The sequence below is a fragment of the Schistocerca serialis genome, chromosome 4, assembly GCF_023864345.2.
Source record: "Schistocerca serialis cubense isolate TAMUIC-IGC-003099 chromosome 4, iqSchSeri2.2, whole genome shotgun sequence".
In the NCBI taxonomy this organism is placed as follows: Eukaryota; Metazoa; Arthropoda; class Insecta; order Orthoptera; family Acrididae; genus Schistocerca; species Schistocerca serialis.
This window is the reverse complement of record NC_064641.1, coordinates 557,090,684-557,117,298: the sequence shown is the minus strand read 5'-3', so window position 1 is coordinate 557,117,298 and position 26,615 is coordinate 557,090,684. Positions and strand designations below refer to the sequence as shown.

General features: G+C 43.0%; 1 protein-coding gene across 1 annotated transcript in view; it reads left to right on the top strand.

Annotated features, from left to right (window-relative positions):
• Positions 1 to 26,615, top strand: part of LOC126475288 (uncharacterized) — a 410,573-nt gene that overhangs the window by 322,589 nt on the left and 61,369 nt on the right. The window contains exon 2 of the mRNA XM_050103046.1: positions 13,402 to 13,465. Coding sequence (XP_049959003.1) covers positions 13,402 to 13,465 — 64 coding nt within the window. The remainder of the gene's footprint in view (positions 1 to 13,401; positions 13,466 to 26,615) is intronic.

Here is a 26,615-nt window from a genome sequence, read left to right as displayed (position 1 = left end):
CATAAAAAGCAGGACAGTGCAGGTAAATATAGAATTCCTGCTCAAAAGAAGTCTACTAGTATGAAACATTGGCTTAAAAATATCTTTTTAATATGAGGAAGAAATTTCTGAGAACGTAAGTCCAGTGTGCAGCATTGTACGGAAGTGAATCTTGGTCTCTGAGGGAACCGGGAAAGAAGAGGATCGAAGCGTGTGAGATGAGGTGTTGTAGAAGGATGTTGAAATTAGATGAGTGATGAGATAAGAAATGAGGATTTGGAAACCACTGATAAGAAGAGACAGGATCGTATGACGTGGGGAAAGAAAATCCTTGATATTAGAGGCAGTTGTAGTGGATGAATACTATAGGGAGAGAAACAGATCCAACAAATAATCGGAGATGTAGAAGGCAAGTGCTACACTGAGATCCAAACACTGGCAGAAGAGTAGTTCATGGGTGGTTGCGTTATACCAGTGAGATGAATAACGACTCAAAATCTATGAAAATACACTCCTGGAAATGGAAAAAAGAACACATTGACACCGGTGTGTCAGACCCACCATACTTGCTCCGGACACTGCGAGAGGGCTATACAAGCAATGATCACACGCACGGCACAGCGGACACACCAGGAACCGCGGTGTTGGCCGTCGAATGGCACTAGCTGCGCAGCATTTGTGCACCGCCGCCGTCAGTGTCAGCCAGTTTGCCGTGACATACGGAGCTCCATCGCAGTCTTTAACACTGGTAGCATGCCGCGACAGCGTGGACGTGAACCGTATGTGCAGTTGACGGACTTTGAGCGAGGGCGTATAGTGGGCATGCGGGAGGCCGGGTGGACGTACCGCCGAATTGCTCAACACGTGGGGCGTGAGGTCTCCACAGTACATCGATGATGTCGCCAGTGGTCGGCGGAAGGTGCACGTGCCCGTCGACCTGGGACCGGACCGCAGCGACGCACGGATGCACGCCAAGACCGTAGGATCCTACGCAGTGCCGTAGGGGACCGCACCGCCACTTCCCACAAATTAGGGACACTGTTGCTCCTGGGGTATCGGCGAGGACCATTCGCAACCGTCTCCATGAAGCTGGGCTACGGTCCCGCACACCGTTAGGCCGTCTTCCGCTCACGCCCCAACATCGTGCAGCCCGCCTCCAGTGGTGTCGCGACAGGCGTGAATGGAGGGACGAATGGAGACATGTCGTCTTCAGCGATGAGAGTCGCTTCTGCCTTGGTGCCAATGATGGTCGTATGCGTGTTTGGCGCCGTGCAGGTGAGCGCCACAATCAGGACTGCATACGACCGAGGCACACAGGGCCAACACCCGGCATCATGGTGTGGGGAGCGATCTCCTACACTGGCCGTACACCACTGGTGATCGTCGAGGGGACACTGAATAGTGCACGGTACATCCAAACCGTCATCGAACCCATCGTTCTACTATTCCTAGACCGGCAAGGGAACTTGCTGTTCCAACATGACAATGCACGTCCGCATGTATCCCGTGCCACCCAACGTGCTCTAGAAGGTGTAAGTCAACTACCCTGGCCAGCAAGATCTCCAGATCTGTCCCCCATTGAGCATGTTTGGGACTGGATGAAGTGTCGTCTCACGCGGTCTGCACGTCCAGCACGAACGCTGGTCCAACTGAGGCGCCAGGTGGAAATGGCATGGCAAGCCGTTCCACAGGACTACATCCAGCATCTCTACGATCGTCTCCATGGGAGAATAGCAGCCTGCATTGCTGCGAAAGGTGGATATACACTGTACTAGTGCCGACATTGTGCATGCTCTGTTGCCTGTGTCTATGTGCCTGTGGTTCTGTCAGTGTGATCATGTGATGTATCTGACCCCAGGAATGTGTCAATAAAGTTTCCCCTTCCTGGGACAATGAATTCACGGTGTTCTTATTTCAATTTCCAGGAGTGTATGCTACAAAACAGACAGGTAATGCAAAATACGCCAAAGATGCATGGTTTTCTTTGGTTTTCCTTTTTGGGTCCATCGGTCTTCCGTATACATCGAACAGTAGGTGCGAAAGGTACCATTCTTGTCTTGCATCCCCTTTAATCCGTGTACTTCGTCCTTGTCTCCAAGTCTTACTTTCCCCTCTTGCTTATTGTACATACTGTAATTACCCATCTCGCCTTATAGCCTACACTCGTTCTGTGCGAAAATTTCGGACATAATGCAACATTTTACTAAGTCCAGCACCTGTCCTATGTCGACATGTCCTATGGATGTGGCTCTTAAATTTTCTTAAGTCTTGCTTCCAATATCAGGTGGAATGTTAGAATACCTCTATGGAGTTTCTACCTTTTCTAAAGCCAAACTGATAGTCATATGTGTTATGTAATTACAAATGGCGCAGGAGCAACATCTAGACGACAATTAATTCGTTATTCACTATAATAAAGATTTCTTCACCGACAGAAGTCACTGCTGTTGTTACTCAATTTTCATCTCATTTATATCAGAAACGAAAGGGGAAAACCACTCATATATCCCCACAACAAAAAGTCGTATGGCATAATGTCTAGGGATATGGAGGCCAACAACCTAGGGCAGTGTCCCGAAACCCCGGGTTTTTTATTAGCACTGAGGTAGTGTGACAATGAGAAACTGTCGTTATTGTGCCAACGTAGTGGAGTTCCATCATGTAGGGATATGCGTCCTCCTAAGGTTGTGGGAAAAGTGACGTCTACATCGTTGTAATTGTCGTTGTCATCCACCTTAGGAAAATTTCCTTCATGATCAACGATTTTCTGTGAGGTCTGCAGTCCCCATATATGCACGCTAGGCGGTGTAACTTAACCGCTAACGGGCGATTTGCCGCTTCACTGAAAATTACCGGCTATAAAAGCCTTTCGTTGTCCATGTCCCTCAACAAAATACTGCTGACGCTGACACATTTCCTTTTATCATGAACACAAAGAGCTTGCATAATTGTAAATTGGTAGACAATTGTCAGACAGCTACATGAGCAACTGCAAGGTCTCTGCTTACGTGATGAATAGACATTTGAGGGCTTCACAGAAAAATTTTCCGAATTCTCTCCACTTTTTTATCAGAAGTACAAAGTATACCTGAATTCTTACATTTTATCAAACATCCTGTCTTTACAAATTGTCGATACCAATGGCGAGTGATTTTTCCCACAGGAGGAATCGCCAACAAACGCTGACGAAAAGGAAGCGATATGGTCACATAAAGGGAATGAAGAAAAGCAGAAGAGTAGATTTTTTTTTGCAAAAGAAGTGAGAGGAGACGAAAAAAGCTAAAGGAAAATAATATATACGCAGGGATAAGGATCCTGCGATGGGAAACTCGGGGTCAACACATACGCGAAGACAATATGGGAAGAAGGGAATTTGTGCACTATATACAGAAAAGCAAATGAACTAGACGCGTCCACCAAGCAGCCCTAGTAAGCTTTCTTGCGCTGACGACGGAAGCACCTTTTCGTGGTGTGGACTGAACATCGGAAGCGTTGAGTAGTCGTGATGTAGTTTCAAATTCGTGCTGTGATGTTTTGGAACAGTAGAACCTTTTAAATTTTCGAGTACAGTAAGTAGCGTGTTTCGTTACTGACTTTCAAGCAAGACGTTACTAAAGCAGTAACTGAAAAAACATTAAATCATCATGTGACATCATTAGACGGAAGACCCCGTCTGGGGTTGTTCTTCCGCCAGGAACAAGTATTTCTATTGGACACAATTTCTGCTACTTAGGCGTCTACATGATGGATATGGGGTGAAATGATTAGGACAAGATGGACACCCACTCTGTGAGCGAAGAAAATCTCCATCCCTGCCGATAGTTGAACCCAGGAGCCTGCGATCTAAAAGCGGTGACACTAACCACCTGACCACTAACTCCGGACTAAGTGATTTAGTACTTAAGAGTCAATAAAATTTGCCGAGTTAAAGTTCGTAAATCTGCATTACAACTATTTTCACAATACTTCCCTTCACCCCTCCCCTCTGCTCCTCATTAAACAGGTGCGTCGTTAACAGCATTTAAGCATGTGTGTGTGTGTGTGTGTGTGTGTGTGTGTGTGTGTGTTTTCTTCATACAAGATTCTCCTTCATGGTGGATATATTATTGCGAAAACGACACTCTGTATTAGACACTAACGAGAAATAGCGTAGCGTACACTCTGTTGCGTTTTCAATGTAAAATTAGGGAACGGGCGAACATATATATCTTGAGTCGGATACCGATAACTTTAGCAATGTTATACTGATGGACGTGGCTAATGTGGTTAATGGCCAATCGTAATCGGAGGTGTGTAATTCAACAAGTATGTGTACTCCATAGAATGGTGTTTGTGTGATATTGAAGTAACTCGCTCTGTTAGATTTACAGGATCCTTTCCGGATTTGTCTCCAGGGAAACTCAAGTAACTAAGCCTACTCCTGCAGACTCCATACACAACTACAGGCCAAAGGCTGATTTGTTTCTCACGGAAACTGCAGTACTGAGCATTTGTTATCAGACACGGCTACCTCTGCACATCCCGACGTGTGTCTTGAAAGAAATTGACCGCTTTTGTGTGACATATATGTCGCTTCTTTTCACTTTCCGTAGCTCGGGGCTGGCATAAAATAGAGCCCCCTAAATCGTTCTGCTAACACATTAGAAAGCGCAGTCATAAGCTGTTTCGCAGAACACACTTCGAAAAGAAAGAAAGTTTCCAGAATCACAACTAATGACTTCTTTAGGTACTTAAATTTACTGTGGATTAAGAAGGTACAATATTTAAATCTGTTAAGTGTCAAACTATTGTTACGCGAAGCTCTGAAAAACATTAATAAAGATATGCACCCAGCTCTTGCAGAACCCCAGAACAACAGCTCGGTTGTCCTGGTACCCTGACATATACAAGAGGTACTTCGAGAGGTGGCAGCTGAGCTCAAGGTGTTTAGGGATTGTGAATCCGATGAATAACTGCAGTAAGGCTCTTGGTTAAAATAATTTTATCACATCTCTTGTACGTCTCATGAAATCACTTCTTCGGGGTTTCAAGGTATCGCCGCATCTAGAATAATCTAATGAACTGCAACTCACATTGCTCTAGCTTTTGACACACTCTTTTCTGATTAAAGAGTTTGTATAACCGGAAATGGAGGCAATCAAATATATGGGGCTACAGAGAAAATTATGTGGACTGTTAAGAAATAAAGTTCTACGCAGAATAGACGAGTAAAGGAATAAAGGTTAAACACTGACTAAAAGAAGGGTCAGGGTGATAGGACATGTGTTAAGACGACATGGAATAACCTCTGTAGTACTAAAAGAATTCAGAGACTCAAACCTTGTAGGAGAAGACAACGGAATATTCACAGAAAACAGTATGGTACATTGAGTATAAGGTGAAGGAACTGACACAAAAGGAATCGTGGAGGGACACATTAAATCAGACAAAAGACTGACGACCAAAAGAAAAATTCATTATGCAATGTTTTCTGTGCAGAGATAGATTACAGAATATATAATGTTAGCATTTTCCAGCTTTTACTCTGTTTGCTTCAGTTCTCAAAGACGAAGCTAGATGGCTTTGCTGTGTGTATTCATCATTCGTTCTCCGTGGGTGTTAGCATCTCTCTTTTCAAAAGTGCGGAAAATCTCTCTGTGATTGATATTGAAATCGCATTGCATGCAAGATATACTTACATTTTATTCAACATAAGCAATAATTGGTAAATTTTCATCAGTTTCAAATATGAATTAGATTACACGGTTGTTGCGAAAATTTACGTCCTATTGCTTATATTACTGACTGCGTATCTACTTCTACAGTGTATTTTACCAGTTTCTCTAGAATTTACATCTGCACAAAAGATTCGAAGATTTTCTGAACTACAGCGACCGTACAGGCTAATTCATATTTGAAAAAGATGGAATTTTACCAATAATTGTATCATATTGAATAAAATGTAAGTAAATCTTCCATGCAATACAATTTCAGTATTAATTACAAGGAGTTTTTGAGCTTTTTTGAAAAAGAGGTGGGAACACATACATACTCCAAAAACCGTCATATGGCGTATAGCGAGTGGTATCCCGTATCGCTTTTAGTCGTTCGCTTCCCTATTTCACTTGCAAATCCTTCTGTTCGAGTCTTGATTTCTCTTGCCTTCGCGGTCCTTGCGCGAAATGCACGTTGGTATAGTAGGATCGTTCTGCAGTCACTCATGAATGCCGGTTCTCTAAATTTTCTCAAAAGTATTACACGAAAAGAACGTCTTCTTTTCTTCGCGGATTACCATTTAAGTTCAAGGGGCATTTCCGCATTACTCGTATGCTGGTCGAACCTACCATAGCAAATCTAGCAGCAGGCCTTTGACTTGCTTCGATTTCTTCCTTTACGCCTGCAGATGGGATGAGGGAGAAGAAGAACTATTTTGTATATACAACCAAAGATTTACACTTCTTGTTGCAGTGTTCTTGAAAACTATAGGTTTCCGAAGTTGAAATTGACAGGCCTGGTAATGAACCCTATTACTGTAGAATAAAAGTCCATTTGCCGCAGTTGCTCTTTACTACAAGAGGTATGTCGAAGAGGTAGTAACTAAATACACATAAAAACTGCCCGTAGAAAAAGAGGTATATTACACTAGAAAAAGATTTGTTAAGTTTCTCCTTATTAGATTGTGTTGTGTCTGAAATTGTAGTGGAGAGCATCTCGCTTTCTGTTAACAACATTTGAATAATGTATTTTGAACATAACTATCACAACAACAAGCAGATTTAGAACACTTAACAAATATGAAAAAAAACATTGTTACTCTGCCATAGTCTTCACCAAGACAGCGTAATTACTTTTATGTGTGGTTGCAGTCAGATGAAGCTGTGGGTAAGAACAACTCCATTTTCCGCATACAATGGATAGCTGCAGCTGTCGAACCGTTGTTATCAATCGCGGGGTATTGTGTAGCACCAGCGCGCAGTGCAAGTGAAGAGCGATTTGCAGTTGTCGAAGCGCTAGCGAAATGCAATTTTCCGCATAAACTGTCATCACGTTCTGTTAGTTCGCTATTGTCTTGTTTCTGAATAGCAATGACGGTCTGTGACAAGCTGATCGTCATTCACGCTGGGCTGCGTACTGAAAACCGTTCCGCGCTGTGAATGTTGCCTAAGTGCGTTGCGTAATGGCAGTTACGAACAGCGGTGCCCATTCCATATAATTACATATATTTACAAAAATCATTGTGTGCACAAAACTTTTATCTGCTATGAATGAGGATCACTGCGACTGTGATTCTGTGCGTGAGTATATGAACGTCCTATGTCTCCTCTTAAGCCATTGGGTCGATTTGAAACAAAACTGGTACACCTATCACCCGCCGTCCGCAAAGAAGCACCTTAGTGGTAAGAACCGCATAGCTCCATTACATTTCGGGGTGAAAAGGTGATGACACAGAAGCGTAATTCAGGAATATCTGCAGCAATTGCAACTACATTTTGTACATACATGAGTGATTATTTTTAATATTCTTGTAACTATTTGTATAAAAACACTATGGGAGTAATACACTCCAAAAAACCCTAGTGTAGGGGATGAGAAGATGTGATATGTAAAAGTGTTAAGTAACCACCGAATTCATAATTTTAGTGATCTCTAGGATCATGGGTTACACTCCCAAAGGATAAAGGACTGGGGATGGGGATTCAAATACAGGCAAATATGAAACTATCTCTAACGCTAGAAGCAATTTCTATCAAATTAGCACACCTATCACTCACTATCTGAAAAAAATCTGGAACAATTTCAAACAAAATTGCTGAATACGTGAATGGTGAATCATTATTTGTGTAAAAGTAGACTAAAATACCCTTCCTATCGCTAGGGTGGGCGTAGGAACGGGACGTTCGAAAACGACGTTGGTATTTATTTCCTTCATTCAGCAGACTTATAATATTTTAAAAGTACGAAGCGCAATATTTTTCCTATTTATATTCTTCAGCACGTCAAACAGGTATCAAGAACGAGTGTTGCAGCTAGCCAATAATAGTGTCAGTTTGTTTGTCAAATGTTCAAATGTGTGTAAATCCCTAAGGGACCAAAATGCTGAGGTCATCGGTCCCTAGACTTACACACTACTTAAACTTTGCGCTAAGAACAACACACACCCATGCCCGAGAGAGGACTCGAACCTCCGGCGGGAGCGGCCGCGCAATCCGTGACATGGCGCCTCAAACCGCACGGTACATAAGGACAAAAATGTGTGACAGCAGCAGAGAAAGACTAATACGGGGTAAAACTTCGATTATAAGTGGTCTAACCTTTCAACTTCCCGTCAGCTTAAGTGAACCCGAGGAACGAGTGGATGGGCAAAGTATCTATTAGGAACATTACGTAGGTAGATTGTGGGCAGTTGGGATTGTGGGCCTCACTGGAAGCGTGCAAGGATAAGTCCCTGCAGTCGCGCTATTCATCTATGTCCTCGGTGGCTCAGATGGATAGAGCGTCTGTCATGTAAGCAGGAGATACTGGCTTCGAGTCCCGGTCGGGGCACACAGTTTCAGCTGTCTCCATCAAGGTATGTCAAGAACACCTGTCAGCAGCTGAGGGTTTCAATTAATTATCATTTATTCTAGAGAAGCTACACGGTCATCAATGGTATCTGTTCTTTCGAGAACAGTTACTACCTTCATATATATTTCATATAATACGCATTACCTCTCTCGTTGCAGCAGCGGTCGCTTCATATACAGACGTGACAAGCTCTTGAAAATAGAACATTATCAACTGAATAAATGGTCTTGATAAAAAGGATGAAATGACAATAGGGTCAATTTTTTCCTTTTAATTCCTGTTTTTAAGCCGTAACATGGAGTTGCAGTGTAAATATATTTCAAAGCTCAAATAGTCAACGGTCCAATGTATATTTATCGATGTAATGAAATGGCAATATCAAGAGAAGCAGCCAACATTCTTGCTACTTTCTATAGAACATCCAAACAATTGATAACTGAGTAATAAATTTAAAATAAGCACCGGACGTTTATTGGTATGATCGACGATATTTTTGTCGTCACGACTCGCGATGTTAATTATAGAGATACAATTTCGTAATGAAAGTAACTTTGTAATAAAATAAAATAAGACTCATCAAAATGTTTACTACACAGGATGTTTAAAGAGAGGTAATGACAATCTTTCTTTCAGTTCACTGTCCGCCCCAGTAGCTGAGTGGTCAGCGTGACGGATTGCCGTCCTCTCGGCCCGGGTTCGATTCCCGGCTGGGTCGGAGATTTTCTCCGCTCAGGGACTGGGTGTTGTGTTGTGTTCATCATCATTTCATCCCCATCCGGCGTGCAGGTCGCCCAATGTGGCGCCGACTGTAATAAGACCTGCGATATGGCGGCCGGACCTGCCCCGCGAGGGGCCTCCCGGCCAATGACGCCAAACGCTCATTTCCATTTCAGTTCACTGGAACTCATATCTTCTGTCAAACACTATTGCTGGATTGCATAGTACGGGTGTCTGTTGCAAGTATGTAATGTTACTCAGTTTGGTCAAATTCCCGTAATTTTTAAACAAATTCGTCAGAATTGGTCTTCTAATGACGTTATAACGTGAACCTACAGTGCTGTGCCAACCAGAAATCGCAGGAACATCAACAAAAGCTTTATGTTCAGAGTATATCTCGCCGCAGCTGCTGCTGTCCAGAGGGCAATGTTTCGCAGCCTTTCACAGCTGTCGACCACGTGATGGATGAGTGCTGTCGACGTCAGACGCTCCCGAAGCACTAGATGTCCAGAGCACACCACGCACATACGTTGTCCAGCCCAATAAAATGGATGGCGTCAATCTGTAAGCCCTGCAGCGGTGCCACATCTGAGCGGATTACTTCTCAAGTTTTGCTGAAAATTCTTACGAACACTCGCTTACGACAAAAGGAAAACGGGCGAAAATATTGCCCCGGAGAGTAATATCTCTCGGATCGAGTAAATCTCGAACCTTAAATTAGAAATATACAGTGGAACAAATTGCAGGAACTGTAACAGGACGATTTATCATATGACCTCGGAATTCTATGACTAACGCTTTCTTTTGGCTGGTCTTTCGTGCAAGAAAAATAGAAGACTTATATAGTGAATACGAACAAACCTTAATGGCTTTTAGCTGTAATATAGGTACAATAAATGATATAAAACCATTTTATCTCCGTCGTAGAAATTAATTATTCGTATGTCTGAAATTTTAATATCAAATCGTCAAACGTAATAAATACGAAAAATTAATCGGAAGAACTGCTATAATCGAACGATGTTTTTCTATTTTTTAAGCTTGTTACGAGAGCATCATGGGCCTGCAATTTTTATACGAAAGTACAGAATTTACAGAAAAAATATAGCACTGCATGTTGTGATATCCAATCGACATCTCGGATTTTGCATGGGCCGTTGTGAGTTCAGTGTAACAGATGTGTGATTTATCTACCTTAAACAACTGTATTTCTATTTGTTGAAATAATCATCCACCAGTTGCACCGGTAAAGAAGGTAAAATTCCTTTTGTGCAACTGATTGCTGATTATTTCAACTAATTACCGATGCTTTTATGCCTAAGAAAACTAGGAGGCACAATACACTTGGTTTTTTTTTCATAATTATCTCGTAGAAGTCCAAAATGTGTAGTTATTATCTTCAGGTTCGAAGTAAAAGCTCTGTAGATATTTTACATAACGAATTTTGTGAAATTAATCGAAGTAAGTTAAGAGAAGGCCGTCAGCTGTAGTATCTTAATGGTTTATTGTTGCTTCTGACTCCTCTAAGGAGTCATACACCTTAAAGTTTATACATGGGCGCCAGCACTGCATAGTGGCTACTTTGTCACACGATGAAATTGCAAAGCACATTTTTCACAAAACACACCTGACAACAACTCTCTTCTTAGTTTCTCCATGTCACACACCTTTCCAAAATCACCACAGTTTTTACACGTAGTCTTCTTTGAGTTAAGATAACTCCTAATTGTTTAAATGGACCTAGATGTATGGAAGAGATACTGATAACTTTCACATAACATATCCACTACCGTGTAATGATCACATTCTATATAAATACAATTTAGCAATCCTATTTCCAGTAGCCCAGTAATTTTGTCAGGATGGTTGTTGGTGATATACTTAAAGACAATATTACAGTTTAATGATGTCTTTTATCTGGACACAATTTTTCAAGTTTAAAAAAAATCCAGACATGACAATAGCACCAGTATTCGTACGAGTTAGTCATGTTTCTATAATTATAATTGAGACGCAATTTATGAAGTTAACACTTCAATTTTATCCCAGTTCAATAGATCTTACATAGTCTAAAACATATTGTGCATGCTTCGCCTCTAAGGATTTCACTTATATGTAAGTTATCAAAAGGTAACAATTTTTTATCCGTAAATTTTGAAGCTACGTCTTTTACTAGATAGTGCGTTTAATTTTTGTTCCTTATTGAATTACTCGACTATTCGATTCCTTACCCACGACGTCCAAGTAAACCAAATATTAGGCACAATTAAACTGCTTCTCAGGATATTATCTTTAGCTATGCAGGTGGTGACATACGAGTAGCCTCTCTTTCTTTTATCCCGTGCGGTACTATTTAGTTAGTATATGAATCGATTTCGGCCTTTATTTTCGTATTATTTGTATCAGAAGAATACTTTTTTTTTAATAAATGGTATATGAGATCCGTGAACAGTGGCAATCCCCCCCCCCCTCTCCCCGCGCCTCCACACACACACACACACACACACACACACACAAATACGAAGGTTCGTGGCAGGTTAAAGCTGTCTGCCACACCGAGACTCAAACCTTTGTCTTTCGCATGAGAGCGCTCTACCAACCAAGCTATAAACCCACGATTCCACGACTCAGCCTCACTGCTTTCCCTCCGGGAGTACCTCATGTCTATAGTTTTAACCTGCCAGGAAGTGTCAAATCAGCGCACATTTCGCTGCAGCGTGAGAATTCATTATGGAAACTGAAATATACTTACAAAAGCAGTTATGAACTGTGCATCCTATGAATGTAACCCTCTATTGTTTGAGACAAAGGAATGATTTTATAGGATGCACAGTCGATTAGTGCTTTTGCGAGTACACATTAATTTATTTCTTTGAGAAACTCTGTATGTGGTTGGACAGAAGCCATGATCTAAAGTGATGGAGTAACTTAACGTAAAGTTGCGAGTTTAAATGGGTCTGGAAATGTATTCTAGGTTGAAAATAAAGCACCCTGCCCCTTAGTACTTCTGTACAGGTCACCCAAATTACAACACCGCAGCTGATAATTGCTATGCATCAAATTACAACAATGCACGCGTCAGCCCATGAAAATACGTAATGTGATTGATCGTGTCGGTCTGCTTGTGGTTCTGGCGAATGCTACGGCATGTGGTCGCGTTCTGTTTTGCTACCAAGGTGATTGTGTTATAATGGCGGATACAAGCAGAGGCACAAATGAAGTATATCTTCTTTTTAGCAATACCTATGGTAAAATTAAGGATAACTTTTTTAATCACTTCAAGGAAGAGCCCCCAAAGGAGGCTTATCTTCGGGAACTGAAAAGAAAGGCCTTTACAACTGGTTCTCTGAAATATGCACCAGACAGTGGAAGACACAATAAATATGACAACAGCAATGAAGCCCTGAACGCTTAAATGCATCACTGCTTCGTTCTCTAGCAAATCTAACGAAGAAGCGGTTGGCGGATGAACAGTACCAGAATCTCCAAGCATCACTGGATGATGAAAGAAGATTACTATTCATTTCGACCCGACAACATCAATGAATTAATTGACTATGACATGAAGACAAGACGTCATGCGTGCGAACAGTTACTTGCAGTTTTTCCAATATTAGCTACTCCCCGTAAGGGTATGATGGAAGATGAATGTTCTGTGTATCTTACCTCCGGGTCTCGTAATGTTTACTTCTGGGCCAAAGACAATAAACAACATATCGTCAGCATACAGAGGGTGTTTGAAATATATAATACGTCTGTAAAGACATTCGTTTCTTCGTTATTCCATGCTTGCCATTTAAATACGTTTTCTGTTACGTATTTAAATGGATCTGGAAGTGTATTCTAGGTTGAAAATAATGTTAAACATTCGGAGTGTGATTTCTGACCAACCCTGTACAGTGTGTCGTACCCAAATAATCCGAAATGTTTTCCTTTGATATAGATAACTTGAAGATCGCCCGAGTATCGACCGAAATCGATTGTTACAGTGAAGAAACACTACAACTGGTTAAAATATGTACCGCAGTTACAAACATTGAAATTTTCTCGCTTCTCATAAGCAGGTCTTGTGAGACACGCTAGTGTTGATGTGGGGCAAAGCTAGAGAAGAACTAATATTTGTAGTTTTCTGACATTTCTGCACCACCTTCTGTGTTTCAGATGACGGCGTCGAGGACTACAGCGATGGGAACCTAGAGCGTCTGCTGCAGGGCGCCCAGCAGAAGTGAGTAGCCACACGTTCCCCTCTCTTCTCCTGCCGCACTCCTCATCACCAATATCCTGATAGTGACTAAGGCAGCCGAAACGTTTCACTAACTTTTCGCCTTTGCACAATATGAGACACACATTCATCAACATGTTGTTTAACCATCAACAATTTCTTACACTGAAATATGAGTTGGTCATCTTAGGTCCTTCACATTCGTAGTCTCTGTAACACCCAGTAAATTGCTTTCTGTAACTACTTCACAAAGAATTAGTCCCAGCGTTTTTCACTGATAAGGTATGTGCTTTCCAGGTTGTGTGGTTACAACAAACTGACGATGTTCCGAGTGCTCCATTGCAGGTTGCGTACATCGCAGATACTGAAACATCGTAGATACATTCATTAATCTGTGCGCTCTTGGAGTATACTGAACAAAATAATAGTTCCACTTTCTGTCATCAGGTTAAAATATGGTGCTATAAACAATCAGAATGTGCTGTTGGTGCAGGAAAAGCGGGGGGGGGGGGGGGGGGGGAGGGATCAAACATACGGTATCGGTGGCTATGACATGATTATTGGGATGGGATATGGTGACAGGTTACTGCATGTGTTCAATAAGATCTCTCGACTCAGCAACATTCTGCATCCATAACACAGTATAACTGCCAGTTTCTCGTCTATTCGGTATGATCAGAGCGATATGTCGTCGTATGCTATCCTTTAGATCAGGAAAGGTCCAGATACATCCCTGACTCGATCTTTCAGATACCGCACATCCAGAAGCCACATGGATTTAGGTCGGGGGAGCTGGAAGGCCACACATCTTGAAATGCAATCATTACGGAAGGTTTCTGGAAGCAAGTCTTTCACCTGGCAAGCGACATGTGCTGTCAGCACATCTTGCATGAAAATAGTAACGTGAACACAATTGCGTTCTTGCAAAGTTGGAATCACATGTTGAACAAGGAGGTTGCAGATGTCGTTGTACACTTAAGAGGCCAACGAGGTGTCATTCCCTCCGAAGACACACGGACCGAAAACGTTGGAACTTGTGAATCCACACCAGACAGTCACATAAGCTGAGTACAGTGGTTGTTACTGCACAACATGTGGCGGGCCAGAACCCCATATGCGCGCAGAGTAAAATGTGACTCGTCTGTGCAAAAAATTTTTCCTACCACATGTCATCGATTTCTATGCATGCCAAAAACCGAAAGGCAAAGTCACGGCGTTATAGCCTGTCTTGCGGCTTCATTTGGAGCACATTCAAAATCTTCTAGTGATACCAGTGTAAAATGCGGTGCAAAATCTTTTTAACTGTTATCCAGGAGAGAGACAATTTCAGTGACACAGCTCGAGCACTGTCTGCAGAATTTGAGGCATCTGCTGCATGTTTGGCTATAGCCACAGCAACTTTATCAACGTGGGACCCCATCGCATCTGTTTCTGCAGGCAGCATTCCCGTAATGCACAGTCAGTGACTTAGGAAGCCGGGATTAGCATGGAAGGTCAAGGCCCCAATAATGTCACTTCTTAAACACAACAACTAGCAGATCAATAACTTAACCAATTTATTCAAGACCGCGTTTATAGAACAGCTAACATACAATCAACACGTGGCAGTCAAAAAAACAACATAGAAATGACAAATAGCTTCCATCTCAAGCAAGCAGAAAATTAGAATTACTTAATGAACAATAAATTACAATCTTAAGTAATTTAAAAACGTGGCACAGATATAATTTTTTTGAGCAATAACACAACCAGCACAATACGTTAGACTTAAATAATTCTTTGGCAAGCAAATTTGATTTTTTTAAATATACATGAGAGATGGTTGGTTGGTTGGTTTGAGGGAAGAGACCAAACAGCGAGGTCATCGGTCTCATCGGGTTAGGGAAGGACGGAGAAGGAAGTCGGCCGTGCCCTTTCAAAGGAACCATCCCGGCATTTGCCTGGAGTGATACATGAGAGATGTTAAACATTTATCAAATGGTCAGTGACACCAGGCTGCCCTGGGCAAAAGGTGACTTAACTTAAAATGCCGGAAGCAGCAGTCCAAAAAAACACCTAAACGCCGGGGCCCAACCGGGAGTCTCTTCCCATTAGACGACACGTCACAGATTCTGTGCACCGAAGCGGAACGCGGTGCCGCTGCCACACATCCCAACTCGCAGGAAACTGGAACACAAACAGGCCACAGAAAACACGGAAAACACCAAGCAAACATCAATTAATATAAGTTAAGAGATCAATAAACAATATAAGTAAAAAAACCAGTAAGTTCCTTCAATAGAAACTACTTAAATTTTGCAGCAATATCAATGTTGTAAAAAATTTAAATTAAAACTTGTACACAAATGCAATACTGTAAAGTTGTATCAGACTTTTACACTCTCATAGTTTGCCAAACATTATTTACACATATGATTAAGGCCGACAATGTGTACAAAGATGAAATATAAATAATTTGAAGATAATGTCACGTTATTCAAATGCACGACTTCACAACAAAACTAGGTTTGTTGCTCTTTAATTTCGTTGCATAGGTCTGCAATGTAACTGCCAATTGTGTAAGCTTGGTCTGCAGAAAATCACAACTAGACTATGACCTAATATCTTCAATACCTTACAGTTACTACATCTTTTGGGGACGTTGATTTCCTTAAAGGAAATAGTGACTGTCGGTCTCCATGCGATCACACACCTTTCCGGCTGCTCTTACGTCAACAACACATACATTAGGGAAACCAACCAACAGGCTGCAGTCGCTACAACGCAAATAATTCCACGAAACGAAGGCACCAAAACCACCAACACCGTCGATGGAGAGCGTCGTTCGAGATGGTCTCGAGGAATGGGTCTGTCCGAGAAAACAGGCACCAAAGCATTGCGACGAGCAGCGCCCGGAGTTGACATCTGGCAGGTGCACCACAAACTCCAGACCGTCCTGCAGGGCACACCGGTCGCGCCGCTGCTGGCCGAGCCCGCGTGTTTTGCTCCTTCGTCCCCTCAAACACGTCCTAGCGCCTCGTAGCGAGTTCGTCGACCAACTCGCCGGCCGCAAATATCCGCCGCCAGATCACAACAGGAGCAAAGATCGTAGTACAGCCGGGTAATCGATAGTCGTGCCAAAGAGCTGGTGTGCCAAAAAAGGTGTACCACGGCTCGCAGTCTTTCTGCTGAAAGCTGTCTCGTTTCGTACGAGAAATCCAACGTTCTTAATCCATTACACCAACATATTGACGTCAAAACAGTGCCATATTTTCACGTGGTGGCAGAAAATTGGATCTATGTGGAATATGCCGTACGATGGAATTAACAGACTTTGAAAACGGAATGGTAATTGGAGCTAGACGAATGGGGCATTCCATTTCAGAAATCGTTAGGGGATTTAGTATTCTAAGACCAACAGTGTAAAGACTGTGAAGAGAATACCACATTTCAGGCATTACCTATCATCACGGACAAAGCAGTGGCCGACGGCCTTCATTTAACGATCGAGGTCAGCCGTGTTTACGTTGAGTCGTCAGTGATAACAGACAAGCAACACTACGTCAAATAACAACAGAAATCATTGTGGGACGTACGACGAACGTATCCGTTCGGAGAGTGTGGCGAAATTTCGCGTTAATGGGCTATGGCAGCATACGAGCGACTCGAGTGCCTGTGCCAACAGCACCATATTGCCTGTAGTGGCTCTACTGGGCTCCTGATCATAGCAATTGGACCCTGGACGACAGAAAAACCGTGGCATGGTCAGATGAGTTTCGATTTCAGTTGGTAAGAGCTATATGGTTCAAATGGCTCTGAGCACTATGGGACAGATCGCCCGCCACAAATCCCATCGAACATTTATGGGACATAATAGAGAGGTCAGTTCGTGCACAAAATCCTGTAACGGCAGCACTTTCCCAACTGCGGATGGCTACAGAGGCAGAATGACTGAGTATTTCTTCAGGGGACTTCCGACGACATGGTGAGTCTATACCACGTCGAGCTGCTACTTTACTCTGGGCGAAAGGAGGTCTCTTGCTGAAAGTACGGGTAATGTAACTGATGATGATAAACAGAAGGCTGAAATTCTAAACCTAGCTTTCAAAAACTCGTTTACGGTAGAGGACTGCAGAACCATTCCCCTTTCAATTATCGAACAAATGCAAGGATGGCTGACATAGTGTTTAGTGTATCTGGGATGTAAAACAGTTAAGATCCTTAGACGCCAAGAAGGCATCTGGGCCAGACGGTGGCCCCATAAGATTATATGTTGATAATGCTACAAATATAGCACCATCCTTATCCATCATCTATCAGCGATCATTGGAACAGCGGAAAGTTCCACGGGACTGAAAGAAGGCCCAGGTCATAGCAATCTATAAAAAGGGTAGAAAATCGGATGCACATAATTACCGATTTGTTGTAGAATAATGGAACATATTTTGTGTTCAGTCATAGTGACCTTTCTAGACTCTGAGAAGGTCATCTGCAGAAACCAGCAAGGTTTTAGGAAACAATGGTCATGCGAGACACAGCTGGCCCTCTTGTGCATGGTATACAACAGGCTCCAGATATCGGCTCCCAGGTTGATGCCATATTTCTCGACTTTCGAAAGGCGTTCGACACAGTTCCGCACTGTCGCTTGCTCCAAAAAGTGCGCGCTTACGGGGTCTATCCAATGACATATGCGGTTGGATAGAAAGTTTTCTAACAGACAGGGAACAGTATGTCGTCCTGAACGGGGTGACTTCAACAGAAACAAGCGTAACTTCAGGTATGCCCCAGGGCAGCGTAATAGGTCCGCTGATTTTTACGATTTACATAAACGATCTGGTTGATGGTATTTACCGCGGCATTAGACTGTTTGCCGATGATTCTGTAGTCTTCAGGAAAGTAGTATCACACGAAAGCTGTGAATAAATCAAAGAAGATTTGCAGAAAATAAATGCGTGGTGTAATGACTGGCAATTATCTCTCAATATTAGGAAGTGTATCCTACTGCGTATAACGAGGTGAAAATCCCCATTAATGTACGAGTACAAAATAAATGTCCAGTCTTTAGAAGCGGTAACATCCGTCAAGTATCTGGGTGTGACTATCCGAAATGATCTCAAATGGAATGATCAGATTAGACAAGTAACGGGTAAGACAAACTCTAGATTGCGGTTTATTGGTAGAATCCTGAAGCGATGCTGTCCTTCAACAAAGGAAGTAGCTTACAATACGTTAGTTCGTCCAGTCTTAGAATACTGTTTGTATGGGACCCTTAACAGTTGGATCCGATTCAAGAGATTGAGAAGGTCCAAAGAAGTGCTGCAAAATTCGTGACTGGCACATTTAGCCATCACGAGAGCATTACAAATCTCATAAAAAGTTTGAAGTGGGACACACTTGGACGCGCTAAACGGAAGGGCATGCTCACTAAATTCCGAATTCCGATCTCCACCGAGGATGTAGAGCACATATTATTACCACCAACTTTCAAATCGCGCAATGATCACCATTCGAAGATAAGGGAAATAAGAGCTCGTACTCAGGCGTTCAGACAGTCGTTTTTCCCTCGCGCGATCAGCGAGTGGAACAGAGGGTGGGGGAATACACTCCTGGAAATTGAAATAAGAACACCGTGAATTCATTGTCCCAGGAAGGGGAAACTTTATTGACACATTCCTGGGGTCAGATAAATCACATGATCACACTGACAGAACCACAGGCACATAGACACAGGCAACAGAGCATGCACAATGTCGGCGCTAGTACAGTGTATATCCACCTTTCGCAGCAATGCAGGCTGCTATTCTCCCATGGAGACGATCGTAGAGATGCTGGATGTAGTCCTGTGGAACGGCTTGCCGTGCCATTTCCACCTGGCGCCTCAGTTGGACCAGCGTTCGTGCTGGACGTGCAGACCGCGTGAGACGACGCTTCATCCAGTCCCAAACATGCTCAATGGGGGACAGATCCGGAGATCTTGCTGGCCAGGGTAGTTGACTTACACCTTCTAGAGCACGTTGGGTGGCACGGGATACATGCGGACGTGCATTGTCCTGTTGGAACAGCAAGTTCCCTTGCCGGTCTAGGAATGGTAGAACGATGGGTTCGATGACGGTTTGGATGTACCGTGCACTATTCAGTGTCCCCTCGACGATCACCAGTGGTGTACGGCCAGTGTAGGAGATCGCTCCCTACACCATGATGCCGGGTGTTGGCCCTGTGTGCCTCGGTCGTATGCAGTCCTGATTGTGGCGCTCACCTGCACGGCACCAAACACGCACACGACCATCATTGGCACCAAGGGAGAAGCGACTCTCATCGCTGAAGACGACACGGCTCCATTCGTCCCTCCATTCACGCCTGTCGCGACACCACTGGTGGCGGGCTGCACGATGTTGGGGCGTGAGCGGAAGACGGCCTAACGGTGTGCGGGACCGTAGCCCAGCTTCATGGAGACGGTTGCGAATGGTCCTCGCCGATACCCCAGGAGCAACAGTGTCCCTAATTTGCTGGGAAGTGGCGGTGCGGTCCCCTACGGCACTGCGTAGGATCCTACGGTCTTGGCGTGCATGCGTGCGTCGCTGCGGTCCGGTCCCAGGTCGACGGGCACGTGCACCTTCCGCCGACCACTGGCGACAACATCGATGTACTGTGGAGACCTCACGCCCCACGTGTTGCGCAATTCGGCGGTACGTCCACCCGGCCTCCCGCATGCCCACTATACGCCCTCGCTCAAAGTCCGTCAACTGCACATACGGTTCACGTCCACGCTGTCGCGGCATGCTACCAGTGTTAAAGACTGCGACGGAGCTCCGTATGCCACGGCAAACTGGCTGACACTGACGGCGGCGGTGCACAAATGCTGCGCAGCTAGCGCCATTCGACGGCCAACACCGCGGTTCCTGGTGTGTCCGCTGTGCCGTGCGTGTAATCATTGCTTGTACAGCCCTCTCGCAGTGTCCGGAGCAAGTATGGTGGGTCTGACACACCGGTGTCAATGTGTTCTTTTTTCCATTTACAGGAGTGTGTGACTTTGGAGCGAATTGTGCCCTCTGCCACTCACCGCTGGGCGGATTAGGCGGGGGGGGGGGGGGGTTATATAGGTAGATGTAGATGTATATGACTTTTGTCACCTTCGTGTGTACATCACACATGCTTAAATATCTCTTGAAAAATTCTTCCCCGCGTTGTAGAAAGTCCCTGCAGTAGACTAGAAGTTCACAACAATAAACGAACTGATTGACAATACACCACCAGAGCAACTATGATGGCTACTACACTGCTGTAGGGCCAACACTGCATTATTTTTATTGTTGTTATCATTACATCTACATCTACATCATACTCCGCAATCCACCGAATGGTGTGTGGCGGAGGGTACCTTCGGTACCACTATCTGATCCCTCCAACCCTGTTCCACTCGCGAATAGTGCCTGGGAAGAATCGTTGTCGGTAAGCCTCTGTATTGGCTCTAATTTCTCGAATTTTCTCCTCGTGGTCAATACGCGAGATGTATGTGGGGGGAACTAATATGTTGTCTGACTCCTCCTGAAAGGTGCTGTCCCGAAATTTCAGTAGTAAATCTATCCCCGATGCACAGAGTCTCCCTTTTAACGTCTGCCAGTGGGATTTGTTTAGCATCTCCGCAACGCTCTCTCGCCAGCTAAACGATCCCATTAGTGGTAGTGGTTGCAGATACACAGCATTAGCAGCCAGAGGTCTTCAAATTTCTGCCAGTTCAGAAGTAGGGAAACGAAGAATCAAGTGATTTACTAACAACAGTCCCAAACATAGTGAGCAGATTTAATTTGGTTGATTTTAAATGACGGTGTAGGGTATGCATGGAGCAAGGGCTCCCAGGTATAGCAGCTGTGGAAGGGAAGCATGTTAGGTAACGAGTGTCTGCTAGTATCAATAATAGATAGGTAGTTTGCTTTCTTTTCTAAGATCGAGCTGTAGGTAGCACACGCGATGCACTGAAAACTGCTTCGTCGTTCTAGAAAATAACGATTGTTAGAAATAAGCAGTACCAATTTTCATACTGAGTCCGTGGCTTACTAAAAAACCTAAAACACTTAATGTCATTTATGAACCATCATTTTCAAGACAAAATTCATCGAAGAAAATTCTTCCCGATTATAAAGGTTAGTTGGGTGCTAATGTGGATGATGGTGTGACGGCGGGGCGGGAATGGTAACTAATACCTGAATGTACTCAGGTGTAATAGTCTCAGAAAGGGTGACAGCCACTGCAGTGTAGAGTAAAATCTATAAGGGAAGACAGAAATTGGAAAATGACGATCAAATTTACGGATGATATATGCATTTAGAGTAATGAAATGTTATTTTGATGCTTATACTTTCGTGGGATGTGTGTGAGCTTTTAGTCACTTTACATGAAGGCACAGCCCCTATGAAAACAAGATCACTAATAGGTACCCGTACGTAAATAATAAATGACATATTTAGTGAATGGTGATGCAAATCTATATGTGAAGTAGGAGACGATTGACGACTTAATTGTCCAGTCTGAGTAATCGCCGCTTTAGTGAAGTAGAAATGACATTTTCTGCCTGCGACTTACTGACTACATATACGCAAATTCATCAGCTTACCATGTTGATATGGAGTATTGCTTATTCAACGCTATTGACCAGTGTAGACTTCTTTGTATACTATATTCCATGATACCAATGGGAATACAGACGTTGTGGGATAATACCTCGAGTACGTTGTGTGGTAACTGAAAGATCTGTCTCTTTCTCTAATTACACTCCTACATTAGTAAAGCAATAGTTTGTGCAATAGATGACACCCTGGTTTGCAAATCAAAACATTGTAGTGGCTATATTGTATAACTTCATTCTTGGTACTGTGAATACTCGAAAGATAATGTCGCAATTGCCTCACAAGTATATGCTGTTGCGAAATACATTTTACATAAAAACAAAACGAAGTCCACTAAAATATAGACCGTATTTCTACATCTACATACATACTCCGCAATCCACCATACGGTGCGTGGCGGAGGGTACCTCGTACCACAACTAGCACCTTCTCTCCCTGTTCCACTCCCAAACAGAACGAGGGAAAAATGACTGCCTATATTCCTCTGTACAAGCCCTAATCTCTTTTATCTTTGTGGTCTTTCCACGAAATATAAGTTGGCGGCAGTAAAATTGTACCGCAGTCAGACTCAAATGCTGGTTCTCTAAATTTCCTCAGCAGCGATTTACTAAAAGAACGCCTCCTTTCCTCCAGAGACTTCCACCATAGTTCCTGAAGCATTTCCGTAACACTCGCGTGTTGATCAAACCTACCAGTAACAAATCTAGCAGCCCGCCTCTGAATTGCTTCTATGTCCTCCCTCAATCCGACCGGATAGGGACCCCAAACGCTCGAGCAGTACTCAATAACTGGTCGTATTAGTGTTTTGCAAGCGGTCTCCTTTACAGATGAACCACATCTTCCCAAAATTCTACCAATGAACCGAAGACGACTATCCGCCTTCCCCACAACTGCCATTACATGCTTGTCCCACTTCATATCGCTCTGCAATGTTACGCCCAAATATTTAATCGACGTGACTGTATCAAGCGCTACACTACTAAAGGAGTATTTAATCATTACAGGATTCTTTTTCCTATTCATCTGCATTAATTTACATTTATCTATATTTAGAGTTAGCTGCCATTCTTTACACCAATCACAAATCCTGTCCAAGTCATCTTGTATTCTCCTACAGTCACATTTCCGAACGTATACTAAATGTTAGAACAAAAAATTTAAATATGATCTATTAAGAAACACTAACTATTTTCTCCTAACTAGGCCATCTTCAGTTGAAAAGTGAATTTCGCAACGCACAGAGAAAATAACTTGAAAAAGATAGAGATGTTGTATACTGAAGAACTGATGACATTTGGGAATGCTACGGTCGCAGGTTCGAATCCTGCCTCGGGCATGGATGTGTGTGATGTCCTTAGGTTACTTGGGTTTAAGTAGTTCTAAGTTCTAGGGGACTGGTGACCTCAAATGTTAAGTCCCATAGTGCTCAGAGCCATTTGAACCATTTTTGACATTTGGGAAATTCATAAAGCAAATATTACCACATATCGAAAATAGAGTTCGTTTCAGTGTTGTAATTGTTTAGTTTACTCCGATATGCATAAATTAAACTCAGTTCGTAAGATGTGGAAAAAGACATACTGTGTTCACCTTGATAGACCTTTTCTTGATTGCCCTCATGCGAAAATTAATGTCAAGCTAATATGCCATTAGAGGACAGATTTACAACTTAAGACTTTCGAGAGAATTCGATGGGAATTCTGGTTATACCGAGTGGTTAAAGCGCAGCTTCTCACGGAGGTCCAGTGTCGGTTGTAATTAGCCTATGGCAGCGATACTTGGTAGAAACGTTAATGTGTTAAAGCGGAACCGATTTACTACGGAAAACAAATTAGTTGCCTTTGTCATCTGTGCAAATATGACGCTGTGCACTGTTTGTATGACGATATGGCATCCATGCTGTTGTTTGACAAGCCATAGCGGGAGCGAACACAATGGTTATCGAGAAGAGAGACCGTGCGCCGTTAGTGAAACTGTTTTATGTGAACGGCAGCATTTACTGTGCTCCATTGAGAGAATATTGACAACTGAAGGGTCTAAAGAAGATGGTAATGAAATCAGAAAACACGGGTCAGTTTCGTGTGGCACCTGTAAGAGATGGTTTCCTATACCGGTGGAAGTAATTGACAAGGATGCTGACCATGCAGCACGCGCCCTGGGCAGTGGTAGTGCTCGTGCAGTGTCACTAGAGTTGTCGGTCCCATGGTCAATATTACTCAATGTTTTGCGGTGTTTTTTTACGCTGGTACCCATACAAGATCCAGACGGTGCAGCAACTGAAACCTCGTTATCCACAACAACGTTCTGAATTTGCACTTTGTTTCTGGCACGGATCGAAGTTGATGCTATGTGGCCGGTCAATATTCTATTGAGTGTCGAGGCACACTTTATATAACAGGGCGCAGCGAATATACAGAACAGTTGAATCTGGGATACTATTAAAACGCGCATTGTGCACAAAAAGGCATTGCACTCGCCGTGACTGTATGGTGTGGATGCAGAAACGCTTTTATCCTCAGTCCTCTCTTTGAAGAGAATATACCCAGAGGGCTTGTCAGGTTTATAGCGACATCTTCACATAATTGAGATCTCCTTGTACAGCATGTGGTTCCTGCTTTGAAGGAGCACAACTGTACGAAAACTACTGTTTCCATGCAAGATGGGGCAACACCTCGTGTTGTCCGCCCAGTGAATGATCTGCTTAATGCGATGTATCACTAATATGTTATCTCTAGAGGTTTTCTAGATGCATGGCCTGCAAATTCATGTGACGTTTGGCTCTGGGGATATCTAAAAGAACGTACTTATCAGGAGCAACGTCGCTCTCCACCTGATCTGAAGGCCAGTATACGGGAACACGTTCCTCAGATTCCATCGGAACTGCTGGGAGGAAGTGGTCATCACGTCGTTTTAGGGAAGCAGCCTAAGAATCGTACCGACGTCTCCTGTACTCTTATTGAACAAACTGTGTAAGTGGCGGTAAATAATAAAATCAAAATTGTGCCTTTCTCACTTTTTTTGCCTTTTCTGCCCAAGTCGTGTTCCTAATCACTACATATGCAAAGATATCTATGTGTCTTTTTTCGCATTCAAACGCCAGAGTTGCACCTGGTTCCCAAAACTGGAACTAATTGTTTCGAAAGTAGGCATCTCTTGAAAATACTGATCTACGACTATATGAAACCTGAAAAACAGCACTGTTACATACTGAATCAGCACAGGTTAATATACAAAGATGGACCCATTCGCTGCACAGCATCAGTTTTTCTTGTGCACCGCGGTCCTTTTCAAAAAATGTTCCAATAGTGCGCTAAAACGATAGAAAAGATATCAGTGCTCTTCACCTTCTTTTAACTGTTACCGCATACGAAATTAGAAAAAAATCTAACTATTTATCTTTGAAATAGGATGTGATAAAAGTTTTCTTTGAATAATTAAAGTTTTTCCTTAAGTGATAGTTTTCCTGTCAGTTCTATTTACAATACGATTTACGCTTTCTTTATTAGTTGCAGAACTAATTAAGTAACTTAATTTACTCTGAAATTTGAAATAATCAGTGTTGTCCTTCACATGAACCGCTAATGATTCTCTCGCATAGTGTTCCCGACAATTTTAGATGCACGAGTTTTAAGGGTCAGTCTAAATGAGAAAAGGCAGTTTTACAAGGTCGAATTAACTTGCATACTTACGAACTTGTGTGTATGCCTTGAGTTACTCAAAACATTCACTGTACTCATCAAGAAACATATTAAATTACGTCACCTCTAGTTAATTTCTAAGTACGATTACAAGATGCACTATCTCACCCTTGTGACACTATAACCTAGTTCAGATAGGCGATTCCCGTTTAGGTCCATCCTTGGCTTTACAGTTGACTTACCGAAGGAAACGAAGGCTAAAGGAAAGAACTGTCGAAACTTTTACAAGTTAACTCGCTCCTCTTTGTACTGAAAAGGCTGCCAGAGGTGGTCCCCGAATTTTTTTGCATTAAATTATAGCCTTACTCCAGTAGAGAAAGTAGTGAAGTCTGGTATCGTGGGTTACGCGAACTCGCTTCCACACGCTTCCATTGCACTTGGACTTCCATTAGCAGTCCGGAAGACGTAGTCGGCACTCGCCGGACCTACCGCCGCTACTGAATATTCAGCAGCCGGCCAGTTTCTTGTGACTCCACATGCCGTAGGATGCTCTCAAGTGCTGGCAGCATAATGTGTTTAAGAGCTAGTGTACATTTTAAAATATTTGAGGTATTAAACACGTTCCAGATCTTGCTATATTTATATTCACAAGTTATAGTAACTTCATAAGTGTACTTTATTATTTGCACGACTGTCTTTCTCTTTGCCTCTTTACTTATTATAATGTGCAGTCTTAGATCCCTTAGGAATTTTGTCATTTCCACGATCTTTTATTCTTTATATCTGAAACGCCCGCTAAACCAGCTGGGCAGAACAGGTAATTAGGATTGTGGAAAGGGCCGAATAAGGTTGGGGTCAGTTTCACCTTCTAATTGTAATTTATTGTAATTTAATAACACTTTTACAGCGAAG